The sequence below is a fragment of the Branchiostoma belcheri genome, unplaced genomic scaffold (genome assembly GCF_001625305.1).
Source record: "Branchiostoma belcheri isolate BF01 breed outbred unplaced genomic scaffold, Haploidv18h27 scaffold2, whole genome shotgun sequence".
NCBI classification, from domain to species: Eukaryota; Metazoa; Chordata; class Leptocardii; order Amphioxiformes; family Branchiostomatidae; genus Branchiostoma; species Branchiostoma belcheri.
In genome coordinates this window covers 4,321,938-4,335,310 of record NW_017803490.1, presented here as the reverse complement: position 1 = coordinate 4,335,310, position 13,373 = coordinate 4,321,938, and the positions used below count along the sequence as shown (strand labels likewise).

Sequence of the window (13,373 nt, the reverse complement as noted above, 5' to 3'; positions counted from 1 at the left end):
AGAAAAGCTGACTATCATGCAGGCATACCTCGGACCAGCCTGTTGTCAAGAGAGAAATCGAATCTACATTTTATATAGCATTCACATTTGCTTCTATTGCCATAGTTAAATGTTCAGACACATCTTTTCCTAAAATCCAGCAGAAAAGCCACCCCAGGAATGACTAGTAACCCTTTCCACCACCAAGCAAACCAGTCTGAAGTGGTTCAGTCCAGTTGAAACTGGTTTAATCCAGCCTGATCCGGTAGGCATTGATTTCCATAGGGTCCAGCTGCAGGGTTGATTTACTGTTTAGAACTTGTCCGTCGTACATAAGGGACAATGTTGTCGCCTTGATGTCTGTCAAGTCCAGGTCCCTAAACAGGTCTTCTAGTGGAACCTGGGAGTAAAGAGAGCAATACAGGTCATTTTACATTAACATCAACAAAGAATGCAATTTCCGATCATTTATAAGCCACACATAACAAAGTGCCAAGCTACTGTATGGTTAGGCTATTGGTCACGCAATTGTGTGGTAACCTGTTCTATTACTGGCATTCCTTGTTGAACATTGGGAAAAGCACAATGACATGAATTTCCTCAGTCCAAAAGGTATAAAATGGATACATATACCTAACTTCAGTTGGGGAGGTATAATGCACAGTGGAAGGAAAGGGATGGGCTCTGCCTTCCAATACCATGCCCTAAACACAATCTATTAATAATTTAATGCCTCTACGGCCTCTAAGCCTTTATTTTTGGCCCAAAATTTTCTCCTTTTGTCATCCTTAACTGATGTGAAGCATGATGCTTTTCATGATCAAGTACACAAACATGTAGCTAGTACAATGCATAACAATGGCTTTTATAATTTAGCCATGCACACTGGTTCACTCCTACTATTCTCCATAAGTGTGTATGGTTCTTACATTTTGTACCAATGAAATATTATATAGATGGCCACAAAAACTGTTGAAAATGCTGACCTTTCCCCCAGTTGTAGAGCAGCTCAGTCCATTGGCAGGGAAACTGCAGTCGAACCCTTTCCTATGTAGCAGCAAGACGGACTCCTGTGTGGGGGCCGGCGCCTCCATGGCCTGAACCGTCCTCAGGTTCACAAAGTGAATGTCGCAAGGCAAGGCTTTCACCAGGGGCTGTACGCTGGACGACAGTTTCACGTCCCCGGACGGCCCCTCCCCGGGAAGCTTGTTCCGTATGAAGGCATATACAGGGTGATTTAAAAGCTGGGAGACAGAGTGGGAGGTTAAGGAGGGGTAGTCCACCCCCGTTTGTCGGCCGCCACCGTTTGGCGATGAGGTCCTTTGGTGGCGCCGCTCCAGGAGCAAGCGGAACTGGTTTGGCGTACGTTTGTTGTCGAGCAGGCCCTGTTGCAGGCCGCGGTTGTCGTCTTGGTTCAATCTCCTGTCCAGCATGACTTCCAGCCAGCCTAGGGCGACAAACAAGTTAGAAATCTTCCCAATTTTTACCTACAGCTATTAGCTTTACCTTGCACTTGTCTATGACAATATTTTGACAACTCAACAAGGAACAGTTTTTTTTTAGATTCTTGTCTGGGGAAAGGATTGAAAGAGACATAGTCAGACACTTTTAGCTCACTTTTTATGGTGGGAAAGATAAAGTCATCCAACTGAAAAAAGAAGAGTAATAACTGCAGTACCCAACAGGATCTACAGAGGGTATTTCTGCACGTATCACTCTTAACAATCAAAATTTCTTATTCTCAGCTTAATCTCATCTTTTTATCTTCCATCTTCCTCAACCCCATTCTGTCAACCTACTATCAAGGTGTTATTCTGCCTGTCAATCTCCCCACCCATGTGTATCAAAGTGCTCAGCCACCCAGAACAATACTTCCTACAGTCATGTAACACGTACCTTCCTGCAGGCTGCCTACTCCGAGTGACTGTGCGCTGTGTAGAGTCATGCGTGTGTCCTGGTCCTGTAGGTAGGCCATGGTAGACATGGGGTAGTAGTTAGCCTGTAGGGGCAACTTGGACAGGGTCTTTCTCCTTTGCATCTGTCAATGGTGTGAAAGAATATACCATGGGTCAGGTGATAAAACGATAGAGTGTTTATCTCAGAACCAAGAGGTCCTGGGTTCGAATCCTCCCATGCCACCAATCTTGTGCCCTTAGAAAAGGCACTGAACACAACTTTCCTCACTTCACTCAGAAGTAAATGAGTACTACATTGTCCTCTGTGTTGGTGGTGGCATAAAAATATGTTGAAAAAAACTTGAGTGTGCCGTCATCTTGTGATTACATGTTGGAATAAAAATAGTGTTGCCTGTTCCATACCTGGAAGCCATTTAGGTCACTGAAGAACTCGTTGTTGTTCTTGAGGTCAGTTTTGAGCCGCATGCACAGCTCCCTGTTCCTCTGGTCTCGGATATCCACGATGTTGGAAATCTCCAGCGACCAACCATCGATTCCTGGAACCAAAAACAGAGCAATCTTATTTTCCATTTTTCTCCTATTGGTTATAGTTATTCCCTACTCTCAGCTTGTCTCAATCATGATGTTTCTGATTTAGAGAGAACAGATGGTGTTCCATGATGTTCCAGTAACCCAAAATTTGGTCAGTGCTCACATGTTGTAAGGCTGGTCTCTTAGCCTAGTACTGCAGAGCAAATCAAAACTCAAAAGATAATGTTTGAAGGTAAAACTTTTGTTCCAACATAAAAGGTAAATGTTCTCACTCAGTCCGACCAGTCACTCTGGTCTTCCTCAGTAGACTGACCCAGTGAGACTAGTCACATGGCTTCTCTGAAGTGTGACGTCAACACTGGGTCAAAGGTATCTGGTAAACGATGCCGGCCCCCGTCACACCGACCAGATTGATTGGACAGACTGAGTGAGCACATCTACTTTTGTGTTGGAACAGAAGTTTTACCTCTAAACATGTACCAACACAGATGAACTTTCATGATAGTTCAAAAAGATGTGTGTTCTTACCTGGTGACCTGTGCAGAGTGATGACATGTTCCACATGTTTCATCAGGACATGGACCTCAGACAGGATCTTCCCTCGAATCACCCGGATCACTGCTTTACCACTGCTGTCCAGGGTCTGAGGAAAGCACAGACAATATCGATGTGAAGAAAAGTATCTAGCACTGTCTTGGGAACTGTAAGAAAGGTATTAATTACTACAAGGTACTTGGCCGAAGGATATATACAGTTCTTTTTGAAGCATCTACTAAAACAATCTACCAATGCCAAAGAACAGTATTAACAGTATCAGTTATCTGAGTATAAGTTATCAGTATCAGCTATCAGTTATATCAGGTTGAACATGATTCATTCATGGATTGCTTGAAACATTTTGAGACAACATTCAAAGCAATATAATTCAATTGTGAGTACCCTTGCTTCTCCATCTGGTAAGAACAGGTACGCTCCACTCTTGTCTTTCTTAGTCTCTCGTGTTCCGTACATCAGGAACTCTACAGACACTGCAGTCTCCTTACCATCCTTCACGGTCGTCACAGACTGAAGGAGGAAAGAAATCAAAATTAGAAAAAGTATAAACCAGCATTTTAACCAACTTTCCCCCAGCTGGTGGGGAGACCACTTTCACCTACAACTCAATCTTTCCATCAGTCTGTGGTTACACCATTTCCCCTTCACTACAGCACACAAGTAAACAGACACCAAAAACAAACCCTACATACGTCAGAGGTAAATACACTAATAACTGCAGGGGAAGGTACACTATCACAGGTTGGACTGCGCACTGCTCACAAGCTCCCCCTATCTACCAGCTTAGGTACTGCATGCAATGTTGCTGCCTCCATTTCTATCCATTCCTACCTGCTGAAGTCCTGAGGTGCCAGAAAACTTGGCCCTAAGCCTTGAGTACTCGATGAAGTCTCCCGCTTACAAACTCCCCCTATCTACCAGCTTCAGTACTGCATGCAATGTTAGTGCTACCTTTGCCTACCCAAGCCTACCTGCAGAAGTCCTGTTGTCCCAGAAAACTTGGCCCTGAGCCTGGAGTTCTCGATGGTGAAGTCTCGGTTGTCGGAGATCGGGCGTGAGATGTGGAACACGCCCCTGACAGAAGAGTCGGGAGACCCCGTGTTGTACAGCGTGATCTGGGACGGGGCGTTGTACGGGTTGTTGACCTCGCTGCCGGCATCCCGGATCAGATACTTGCTCAGACCCAGGGGTGGAACGTTCACTATGAACACAAGCTGGGGGAAAAATGAGAGAAAACATCTGAGTTATGGGTTTATCGAGATACTCATCCCTGGCTAATTTAAATCAAATGCATAATGTTTACCTTCACATGGTTTGTTTGTTTCTTTGTTTGTTTATTTATTTAACCAGGAAGTACATGTCGCCTATAATTGGCAGTTTTCAAAGATTCCTGGGGGGATAACCCCAACAAAACTACATGACATATAAATTATAATTATAACAAAAGATTAAAGATGAACTAACAAAGGTCAACTAAAAATAGATAAATTTATCATGAACAAGCCTAATAAACTACTGCTCATATCTTCACATTGTATATGGTGACCAGCCCCTACAACTTGTTATATAATGTAATCCTACACCGTAGGGTGTCTTCTACAGCACCAGTTACTATGGTGACAGCTGCCTGGTGCAGGTCATTGACCTTTCTTTGGAGAAGAAGAAACTGCAGGTCAAAACAGAGCAAAAACAAGTTGAAACTGACTATGTTTTACTTCTGCAAAGGTAAACATAATAACAACCCACCTCGTATTCAGTGGTGGAAGAGTCCTGTGCTGCTGTCCAGACCAGGTTGGTCTGACTGGGGATGACCTTCCCGCTGGCATCCTGGACCTCCACAGTGGACGAGCTGACCCTTAACCTGACCACCTCGTGTCTGGCCTGGGCAACCGAGTTGTAGAAAACAACCTCCCTGCACACAGGTCAAGAAAAAAAACATGCTGGTTACATGCTACCCTTTTCTGACAAGAAATCAGAGATTTCAGATTTGCTGGCACAATGTATTGGTGGGTCCCTGGTGCAGTTCAGCTTCCCAGCTAGAGCCATTTCCTGTGTCTGACCTGTCATTTATCTGCTTTGTCCAGACAAACAGACCTCAGATCAACCATCCAAAAGAAGACCTTCATACCAAATTTCCTCCAATTGTGTAGGCTATTAAAGGCATCCAATGCATTTCCAGGGCGGCAAAATTGGCGAACATTAGCACATTTATGCCAGAATTTCATACTTTGGGCATTTAAAACAGCACAGAAACAAGCCCCAGGATGAGTATTGTATTTTCTGGGTGCGGTTAGAGGGATAAATTCCAATAATTTACACTCCACGGGTGATGTCCTTGGTGCTGAAAAACAAGTGCATAACCAAACATTTACTGACAAGGGGAAAACTACAGCCCTGTTTAACTCCCAAAAGCCACTCATTGCACTTCATCTTCCACTGCTTCCAAAAAAGAAGTTAAACCTAAAAAAGCTTTGATCGCATTCTGTAGTGCTAGCAGTTTTTAGAAAAGTCACATGTTGCAAGTTGTCACCATTGTCAACTTGCACTGTTAATCTTTCTATACAATGTTCCATGTTGCAATTAGCCTTTGGGAAAAGAACTATTAATTATGCTGTGAAAACTGTGCACTCACTTGGTCTGCTGATTCAGCTGCAGAATGGGCTTTTCTGGCAAAGCATCATGGTTAATCCTCTTCTCATCCTGGGAGGACAAAAGTGGGGAGGGGGGCAGAATATTTGTTACATCAAAAAGTAGAAATCCATGTGTATTAATAGGAAAAGTCTGTGACTCCTCAACGTCTCTAAGGCAAAATCCTTCTCTAAATCAGTCTATGTTCTAAACCGCTCCAGCAAAGCTGTAGATATATGGAGCAGACAGTCGACTAATTCCTCAAGCCAATCAACATCTTTCACTGTGTACTTTTTGATGAATATCTTTGTTCTTGCTTGCTTTAAGCAAAAGATGTCTGGCAGTAGGCTTTTTTAATCCATGTATCTAGCTCTGGTAGACCTAGTTTGAACCAACAATCACCTAGAAATGTTTAGAAGTTGTTTTTGAGCTTTTTTATTTTTGTCGGCCATATTGATATACCTGTATTTCTTTCCTAAGGTTTTGGCTAGCCCTGCACAATTTTGGAATTACTCTAGATCTTGAAATATTTGCAGCAGTTTTATTTTGGGGATTTTTGTCAGTGGTGACTTCTTACAGCAAAATGATGATGCTACAAATATGTCTTTTGTATTAATCTAATGTATTCGCTAATGGTTATTCTAATAAAGTTTCAAAGTTTATCTGGAAAGTACTGTACTATAGAATTGTTTGAAATGTGAACTAAAACAGTGGCAAGTGGCAAAAAACACTGTTTCTTTCCTTCCTTGAAATTAAGTCCCCAAGAAAAGTAAGTGAGTTTACAGTATAATGGAAGACACCAGCCAAAAAAAAGCTGCAGCAGTGATTTTTCATAATTTCCAGTTCTAGAAAACCCAATCAATGACAAGCATTGATTGGCCTTCCCTCCTTGCCCTTCTTGGCCGCTAATAAGCCAAAATGACCTTCACTTTAACATGTGTCAGCAAAACCAAGGAGGTTCAATTTGCCAACCGCCCTTGGCGTAACAAGGTCTTATACATGTCTCAATAACTGTTGTTAGTCTACATTTACAGACTGAAAGGCTGCCAAAAACATCACAAGAAGGCTTATAATACTGTATATGTCACGGATATCGGCGAGGCATACGTTACTGGCTACGTGTCTCTTTGCAATGCAGATTTTTTGTACTGTGCATTTATCAGACTGGTGATCTCGATTCTAAACTGTGATTTACAAGTACCATATCCTAGGAGGGATCTGCCATCTGATTTAATAGTCTTAGCATTCGCTTCAGGCAAGACTGTGAAGTCTTAATGTGTCTAAAACCTTTACAGTCATGATTTGTACATTGAAGATGAGAGTTAAATTAGAAGTCTTATGCACGACATATATATCATATGGATCTGTACATAACATTTCTTAAAAAAACAGATCTAGAGCAGCTAAGCATTCTAATTTACTCACACAACTGATCTATGGCAGATTTTTAGAATTGTTTCTTGACTTGAAGAAACTAGATTTGTTGCTTAACAAGTTTTAGATTTTTCCAGGCATGCCTGATTATAAATCATTATCATGGTTGTTTCTATTATTATTATCATCCATCAAAGGAGTAACAAATATTACCTCAAGTTTGATTACATTTAATGTACAGTACAAAAGGAGAGGAGTTATTAATTGGTATTAAACAAGGAAAGGAGTTATAGAAGTAGGGAAAAGGGTCAGAATTTTTACAATGCAAGAACTGACAGCTATTTAGTAAATGATAAAGGTGAGAGGAAAGTAAAGAAGATTTGCACACTTGGATGACTTTGTGGCACTGAAAATGTACAAAGGATTTCTCTGAAAAAATAAGAAAAGGTGTGTTTTGAAATGAGTAAAGAAAGCTGGTTCAAAAGGGATGGCATAAAAGGAGTACTGTTACAATAATGTTGTATAATAATGCACTTAAAATGTATTGCTTCAGAATTTTTTTCAAAACATGACAAACTGTGCGAATTTAAAGTTTACGCAATGCAAACTTTGTATGCAAAGCTATGGCCAGAAAGAAAACACATAAAACACATGATACAACTTTGGATATACAACAAAAGTCCAAATTTGAACTCACTGTATCAACAGGAATTTTAACACAAAAATTGGTCAGGGATGGGGAGGGGGGTGTCAAGAGTCAAGACTTACAGGGGTCTTGAGAAAGTTGTTTGCCTTGGCGTTCACATTCGCCGGAAGGCGTCTTGGCCTGTAGATGACTTCTTGTGCCAAGAAGACATGCCCACTTAGCTAGAGCACAGGCAGAGGGACAGGACAGAGCACAGCACAGCATGGAGTCAGTACATGCAGTAGAGTCAATGTTCTAGCCAGTCTAAAACTTTTTCCGTCATCTCAATTTTATTCAATGTAAATTGGAGCACCAATCCTAAGGGGCATGCTTCCCCATGAAAATTTTTTTAATTTCAACCCTCTTTAATGCTATTTCCTGCATTTTGAGGGGCAAATTTTACTGGTGGGCTAAGCTTAGTTTCATGACATCTCTTTTCATATCTTTACATACCAATTTTTGTCCATCAAAGATGACTGATTGAGCAAAATTTTTGTGTCGTAAGAGGCAAAATTCTGTCAAATGATGGAAAGAAGGATACTGGCTAAAACACTGGTAGAGTGTCAGTATAGTAGTAGAGTCAAGCTTCTAAAGAACTAGAACATGTGATACAAGACAGGGAAATACAAAAAGCATCTATTAGGCTATATACAGTGCTTAGTAGGGGCTACTCATTGTTTACCTAATATAGTATATAATACAGTATTGGGAACACAATGTGTAGTCCTGTGCAAAACTACAATTTATTAGCTTATTGTAGGGTCAGTAGAGAGTAATGATTGTAGAGACATATCAGTAGAGAAACAAAGTGTCTGAATTAGCACATGCAGAAGAAGAGATACAAGGCACAATGTAGGATTCTGTACTACTATTGAGAACTTAAAAGTTAATTAGAATGAGTGCAAGAGAATTGCATGGTTAATGAAAGTACCATACATGTATAGTGTTTAGATAAGTTTGTACACTTTGAGCAAAAAGTACAAGTAGAATTTTGAACTACTGACAAAAGTTATAGGCAGAAGGAGCATAAGAGACTACAATTAAAAGTACTACAAGGAGCGTAAGAATTTATGATTAAAAAACTACTACTAACAACCAAAGTGTGCAGATGAATAGCGTATAACCCCAATAAGGTAAAGTTACTGTACCTAATATTTGATACTGTTTAGTGTACAGAAAAAGAATAAGGCCAAAACTAGTTAGAAGAAGGTTAATAAGGTTGTACTGTACCATGTCGAAGAATGTGGTTGTTGTTTCGGGGTCGTACTGCTGCTTGTCCTCTGACATCAGAAAGTGGGCGGAGTCAATCATCACCCTCTTCATGTCCATGATGGAGCGAAGGAGTCTGGGATAGACAAACAGCACAATGAAAATACAACTAGAAACATTCTGGAAAGCAACTCTGTCCTGCCACTTGATACATAATGTTCTATTGTAATGCAACACCACAGAGTGTCTGTTAATGCACCAGTTACCATGGTGACAGACGTCTGGTCCAGGTCATTGACATTTGTTTGAGAAGAAATGAACAAAAATGAATTTTTTCCTTCTGCGAAGGTTATTCCAATCATTACGTTCACCAAGACATTTGAATTCCTCAATACTATAGGGAGATTTCTGTGGTATAATGAATCTGTAAAATACATATTAATTTTCCAGTCTTTCTTGTTGCAACCAGTGAAAGAATTAGCTTTCTAGCAAGCTAAAACTGGTTTGAGATCACTACATGATTGTGTATCATCACTGTTATACATGTCTCCTATAATTGTGGACACAGAAGTCTACAGTCCATAATATGCTACAGAACAACAGGTGGACAATAAGAGCCACTGAGAGATTGAAGGACACCCCGAGATTGAAGGAGACACAGAGGGCAGCCCTGGATAAGATGAAGAGACACAGCTAGTGAAACACCTGGGCCCTACATGGCCAGAAACTGCAAAACAAATTGGAGTCAGTCAAGGCATAGGTTCCTCCGTAGGAGTGCTAACACCCTGGAATAATGAAATATACTACTACTACTACTAGTACCTTGGTACTAAGTGTGGTGTGTTATGCCGAAAGGCAGTTATACCGGCTATACAGAATACAGATACCTTGTTCCATAATCCACCACCACAAAGTCCTTGGCAGTACCAGTGATAGCGTCGTGATGTTGGAAGAGTCCCAGGCTCTTCCTGGCTCCTATCAGCATCTGGTAGGCATTTTTGGCGGGAAAGCTAGGCACGTCAATATGGCGGGAGTGGGCCAGCGCCAGGGAGAAAATAATCTCAGCAGCTCTGTGGAGAGGAGAGACACAAGTCCTGTAAATATTGGCACAATAGATTGAAGGTCATGTGAAATTGGCAGAAAAATACATCTAATTGTTGGAGAATATTTCCTTTTTATCTTAATATTTCTTTTCTATCTATATTTATTATTTCATTTGCAAACTACTGCACAAAGGCTATGTAACAGACAGTAATGTAAAGAGGTAAAAAAATTATATGTCCTCTATTACTGTAAGTATCTACTGTACATGTACATTACTAATTCAGAAGGGCTATTTTTTAGAGGCAGTCGCTAAATTAAAGAATTTATGCTTTTAACTGCAATCAAAGCTTCCAGGGTTTCATAATATTATCAAGCTTATCACGACTAGGAAAAGGAGACCAGGCTTTTGTAAATATATGTGACACTGTATACTTGCCTCTTACTGACTTACATGTTGTATCTATCAAATATACAATGCAGCATTTTTGGATCATACAGATCGATATGAAACTCATATAAGGGAATTTGGTACCAAAATAGAAACAATTATAAATGATTCTTATCAGGAATTATGCACCTATGTATATCCATTAAAGATAATGTGACACAGAAATCTGCTCATTCTTTTCACTGTTGGCTTGTTTCTTTCTTTCTTCGTTTAAAAGTCTAATCATAGTAATACAAAATTTCCCACCTTGCATGTGCTTCTAAGACCCTGTCCAGGTTCTTGTAGAAGGGTCTGGATGTGTAGTAGCCACTCCAGTAGTGGTCCTCCCTGTCTGCGTAGGAGAAGAAGTCTCCACTCAGTACAGGATAGCCCAGTCCTGAACTGCCGGGCTGCAGGCCTGCACGGTCCCACATCGCGTCAAAATAGTCCGACAACGTACCAAACTGGGCCTGCACAGGATACAAGTTGTACGACATTTAAAAGTCATAATGTTTACCTTCACATGGACTAGCTTAGCAAACCAAAGCTCTGTTTATTGTTGCTCGAACACACTCATAATATATGGTAAGCAGTCCCTACAACTCTGTCCTGCTACATGATCAATGACATGTAACCCAACTCAACAGGGTGTCTACAGCACCAGTTACCATGGTGACAGACGTCTGGTCCAGGTTATTGACTTATTTCTTTGAGGAAGAAGAGGAGGAAACTGTGCAAAAACATAAGATAATTATAATACAGTGTATGATTTCATTCTGTGAACTTCAAGGTAAACGTAAAAAGACCATGTAAAGGTAAACATTATGCATTTGCTTTGCGAATGTTACCTTAAAGCTTCTAGTTTCATGTTGTATTCTTGTATGTCATGTATGTCATGGCCAAGAACCAAGAAACTGAATTGACAGTGCCTTAATGCCGTATTACACACCACTTTAGCCAGGTGAATTTATGTCCTTATAAATCCCTACAGCAAAGATAACAATTGGTGATAAAGAAGTGGCAGAAAAATCAGGCTGAATTGGGAGAGCTTTGTGAGCTCTGGAACGACCGTTATCCGCTAAAACCGGCCGCTGCAATTTCATACATTTTGATCCGAGTAATATTTCTATCTTGTCAGTGGGAATCTTCAAAAGTGAGAGGGGTAGATGATGCAGTACTTGACACATTAACAGGACTTGAAATCTATTTTTGGGAATTGGTGCATAAAAATTTGAGGTTTATAAAAATTTGAGTGCACACTGAAATTAAGTTGATTGTGGGACTAAACCTTGTATATTGCTTGTGATATAGGTTACTAATTGTTACCAAAATAGCTAAATTTAAATAATCAGTTATTGATATCTTATTGTCCTTATCACTGTACCAATTTATTGTCTGTAACTTTAATCACATTGGGGTAGACATTGAAGAAACAATATTGTTTAATTGATATTCATGGTTAAAATGTAAAATCAATGTGCAAACAAGTGCAAACCTTACTGCTTACCTTCTAAACTGGAATCTTAAATAATTATTCTATAATAGCTGAATATTGTTTCTGACACTTATATGTCAAAAATATGCTGTCTATGTGCAATGTACAGCCTTTTTCATTATGTAAAAGGTCTACCCGTGCTCTATGCATAGCATAGGGTTTTGGTGCCCATGTCCATTTCCGTAGCCCTTGGGCGACACACAGTTGTGCAATGCACTACAGCAGGGGGCTGGTCCGCTGGTAGTGCTGTGTGTTTGACCTTCCCACACTCTTTCTCATATGTGCTGAGTGCTAATTAAGCAGAGAAAAAAGTGTGTACCATTTTAAGGTCTTTGGTATGACCCGGCCGGGGTTTGAACTCACGACCTCCCAGTTACAAAGCGAGCACTCTACCAATTGAGCTATTGCACCGGTTATGTAACCCTACACCATAATCCAGGTGCATCCAATGCACAGGTTTAATTTTGGATCCACAAAAGTGCGTAGGCCAGTATTTCCAGTCCTGCACATACAAAGGCACAGTGCCACTGACTACTTATACTATTACTAAGGCTGGCATAGAGAATGGCAGTTGCAGACACCATGGTGCCGGGATAATCCTTGTAAAATTGCCTATCACTGGGAATCACGGGCAGACTAAAGTGATGTTTTCTCCCTGTAGACCCACGCTTTGATTTCAGCTAAGGGATAACACTTTTCCGAAGGAGCAATTTCTCAAAAGCAATCCAAGTGAACAATTTTCACCAGAAAACGATAGAGACAGCTATACATGGGTATGTTGTGAAGGCAAACATTTTTCTTCCTTTGGACCAGTTTCCAAAAAATGAATTGTTTTGCACAAACTACAGCATAAAAAAATATAAAAACTTACCAATCAATTATAGTATACAGTCATGTCCATGTACAATGTATACTTGCAATCATAAATTATACCAAAATGCCTTTAAATCAACCTGTAGTTTAGACCTAAAAAATCTTTTGATTCCAATGACAACAAAACACTATCATTTATCTCTTCCTACAAAATGTGTATATGCCAAAAACAGTTACTCTTCCTAATACATACAAAAAACAAATTCACATTCCTTGTACATCATTTTACATTTGATTGACAATGAACAGGTCTAAAGTACCAGCAAACTTGATTAAGATTGACAGCTACATAATCCTAAAGCTCTCTGGAACATGTCTAGTTGTCAAATCTTCATCCTCAGGGGCACTTTATGCTGTACAGTTATATATTCCTCTTCATCACAATGTGTGATATGTAACAGAGAGGTTTCAACCTGTTTTCTCCACTGCACTTTAGTTCAAAGCACTTAAGATATTGAGGTTAGATGACAGATGGACAGCCACTTCTGTCTTTTTAGTTTATATCATGAAAATTAAAGTTGTTACCAATTGAGTTTGCAATCGATTGCAGGAATTTTGCAGCATGTGACAGAAACATTGTTAAACCAATCCGTCAGCCTTGATGGACATAATTGATGAAAATCTTGGGAAAAAAATATAAAAATTTACAAAGTAACA

General features: G+C 40.2%; 1 protein-coding gene across 1 annotated transcript in view; it reads right to left on the bottom strand.

Moving 5' to 3' along the window:
- Window positions 1–6: 6 nt before the first annotated feature.
- Window positions 7–13,373, bottom strand: part of LOC109468568 (alpha-mannosidase 2-like) — a 59,363-nt gene continuing 45,996 nt past the window's right edge. The window contains exons 9-20 of the mRNA XM_019766842.1: window positions 10,616–10,818; window positions 9,765–9,947; window positions 8,899–9,013; window positions 5,614–5,681; window positions 4,728–4,893; window positions 3,953–4,195; window positions 3,366–3,491; window positions 2,955–3,069; window positions 2,298–2,431; window positions 1,876–2,017; window positions 966–1,426; window positions 7–379 (exon numbers count right to left, since the gene is read on the bottom strand). Of these exons, the coding sequence (XP_019622401.1) occupies window positions 227–379; window positions 966–1,426; window positions 1,876–2,017; window positions 2,298–2,431; window positions 2,955–3,069; window positions 3,366–3,491; window positions 3,953–4,195; window positions 4,728–4,893; window positions 5,614–5,681; window positions 8,899–9,013; window positions 9,765–9,947; window positions 10,616–10,818 (2,109 nt within the window). The 3' untranslated portion in view covers window positions 7–226. The remainder of the gene's footprint in view (window positions 380–965; window positions 1,427–1,875; window positions 2,018–2,297; window positions 2,432–2,954; window positions 3,070–3,365; window positions 3,492–3,952; window positions 4,196–4,727; window positions 4,894–5,613; window positions 5,682–8,898; window positions 9,014–9,764; window positions 9,948–10,615; window positions 10,819–13,373) is intronic.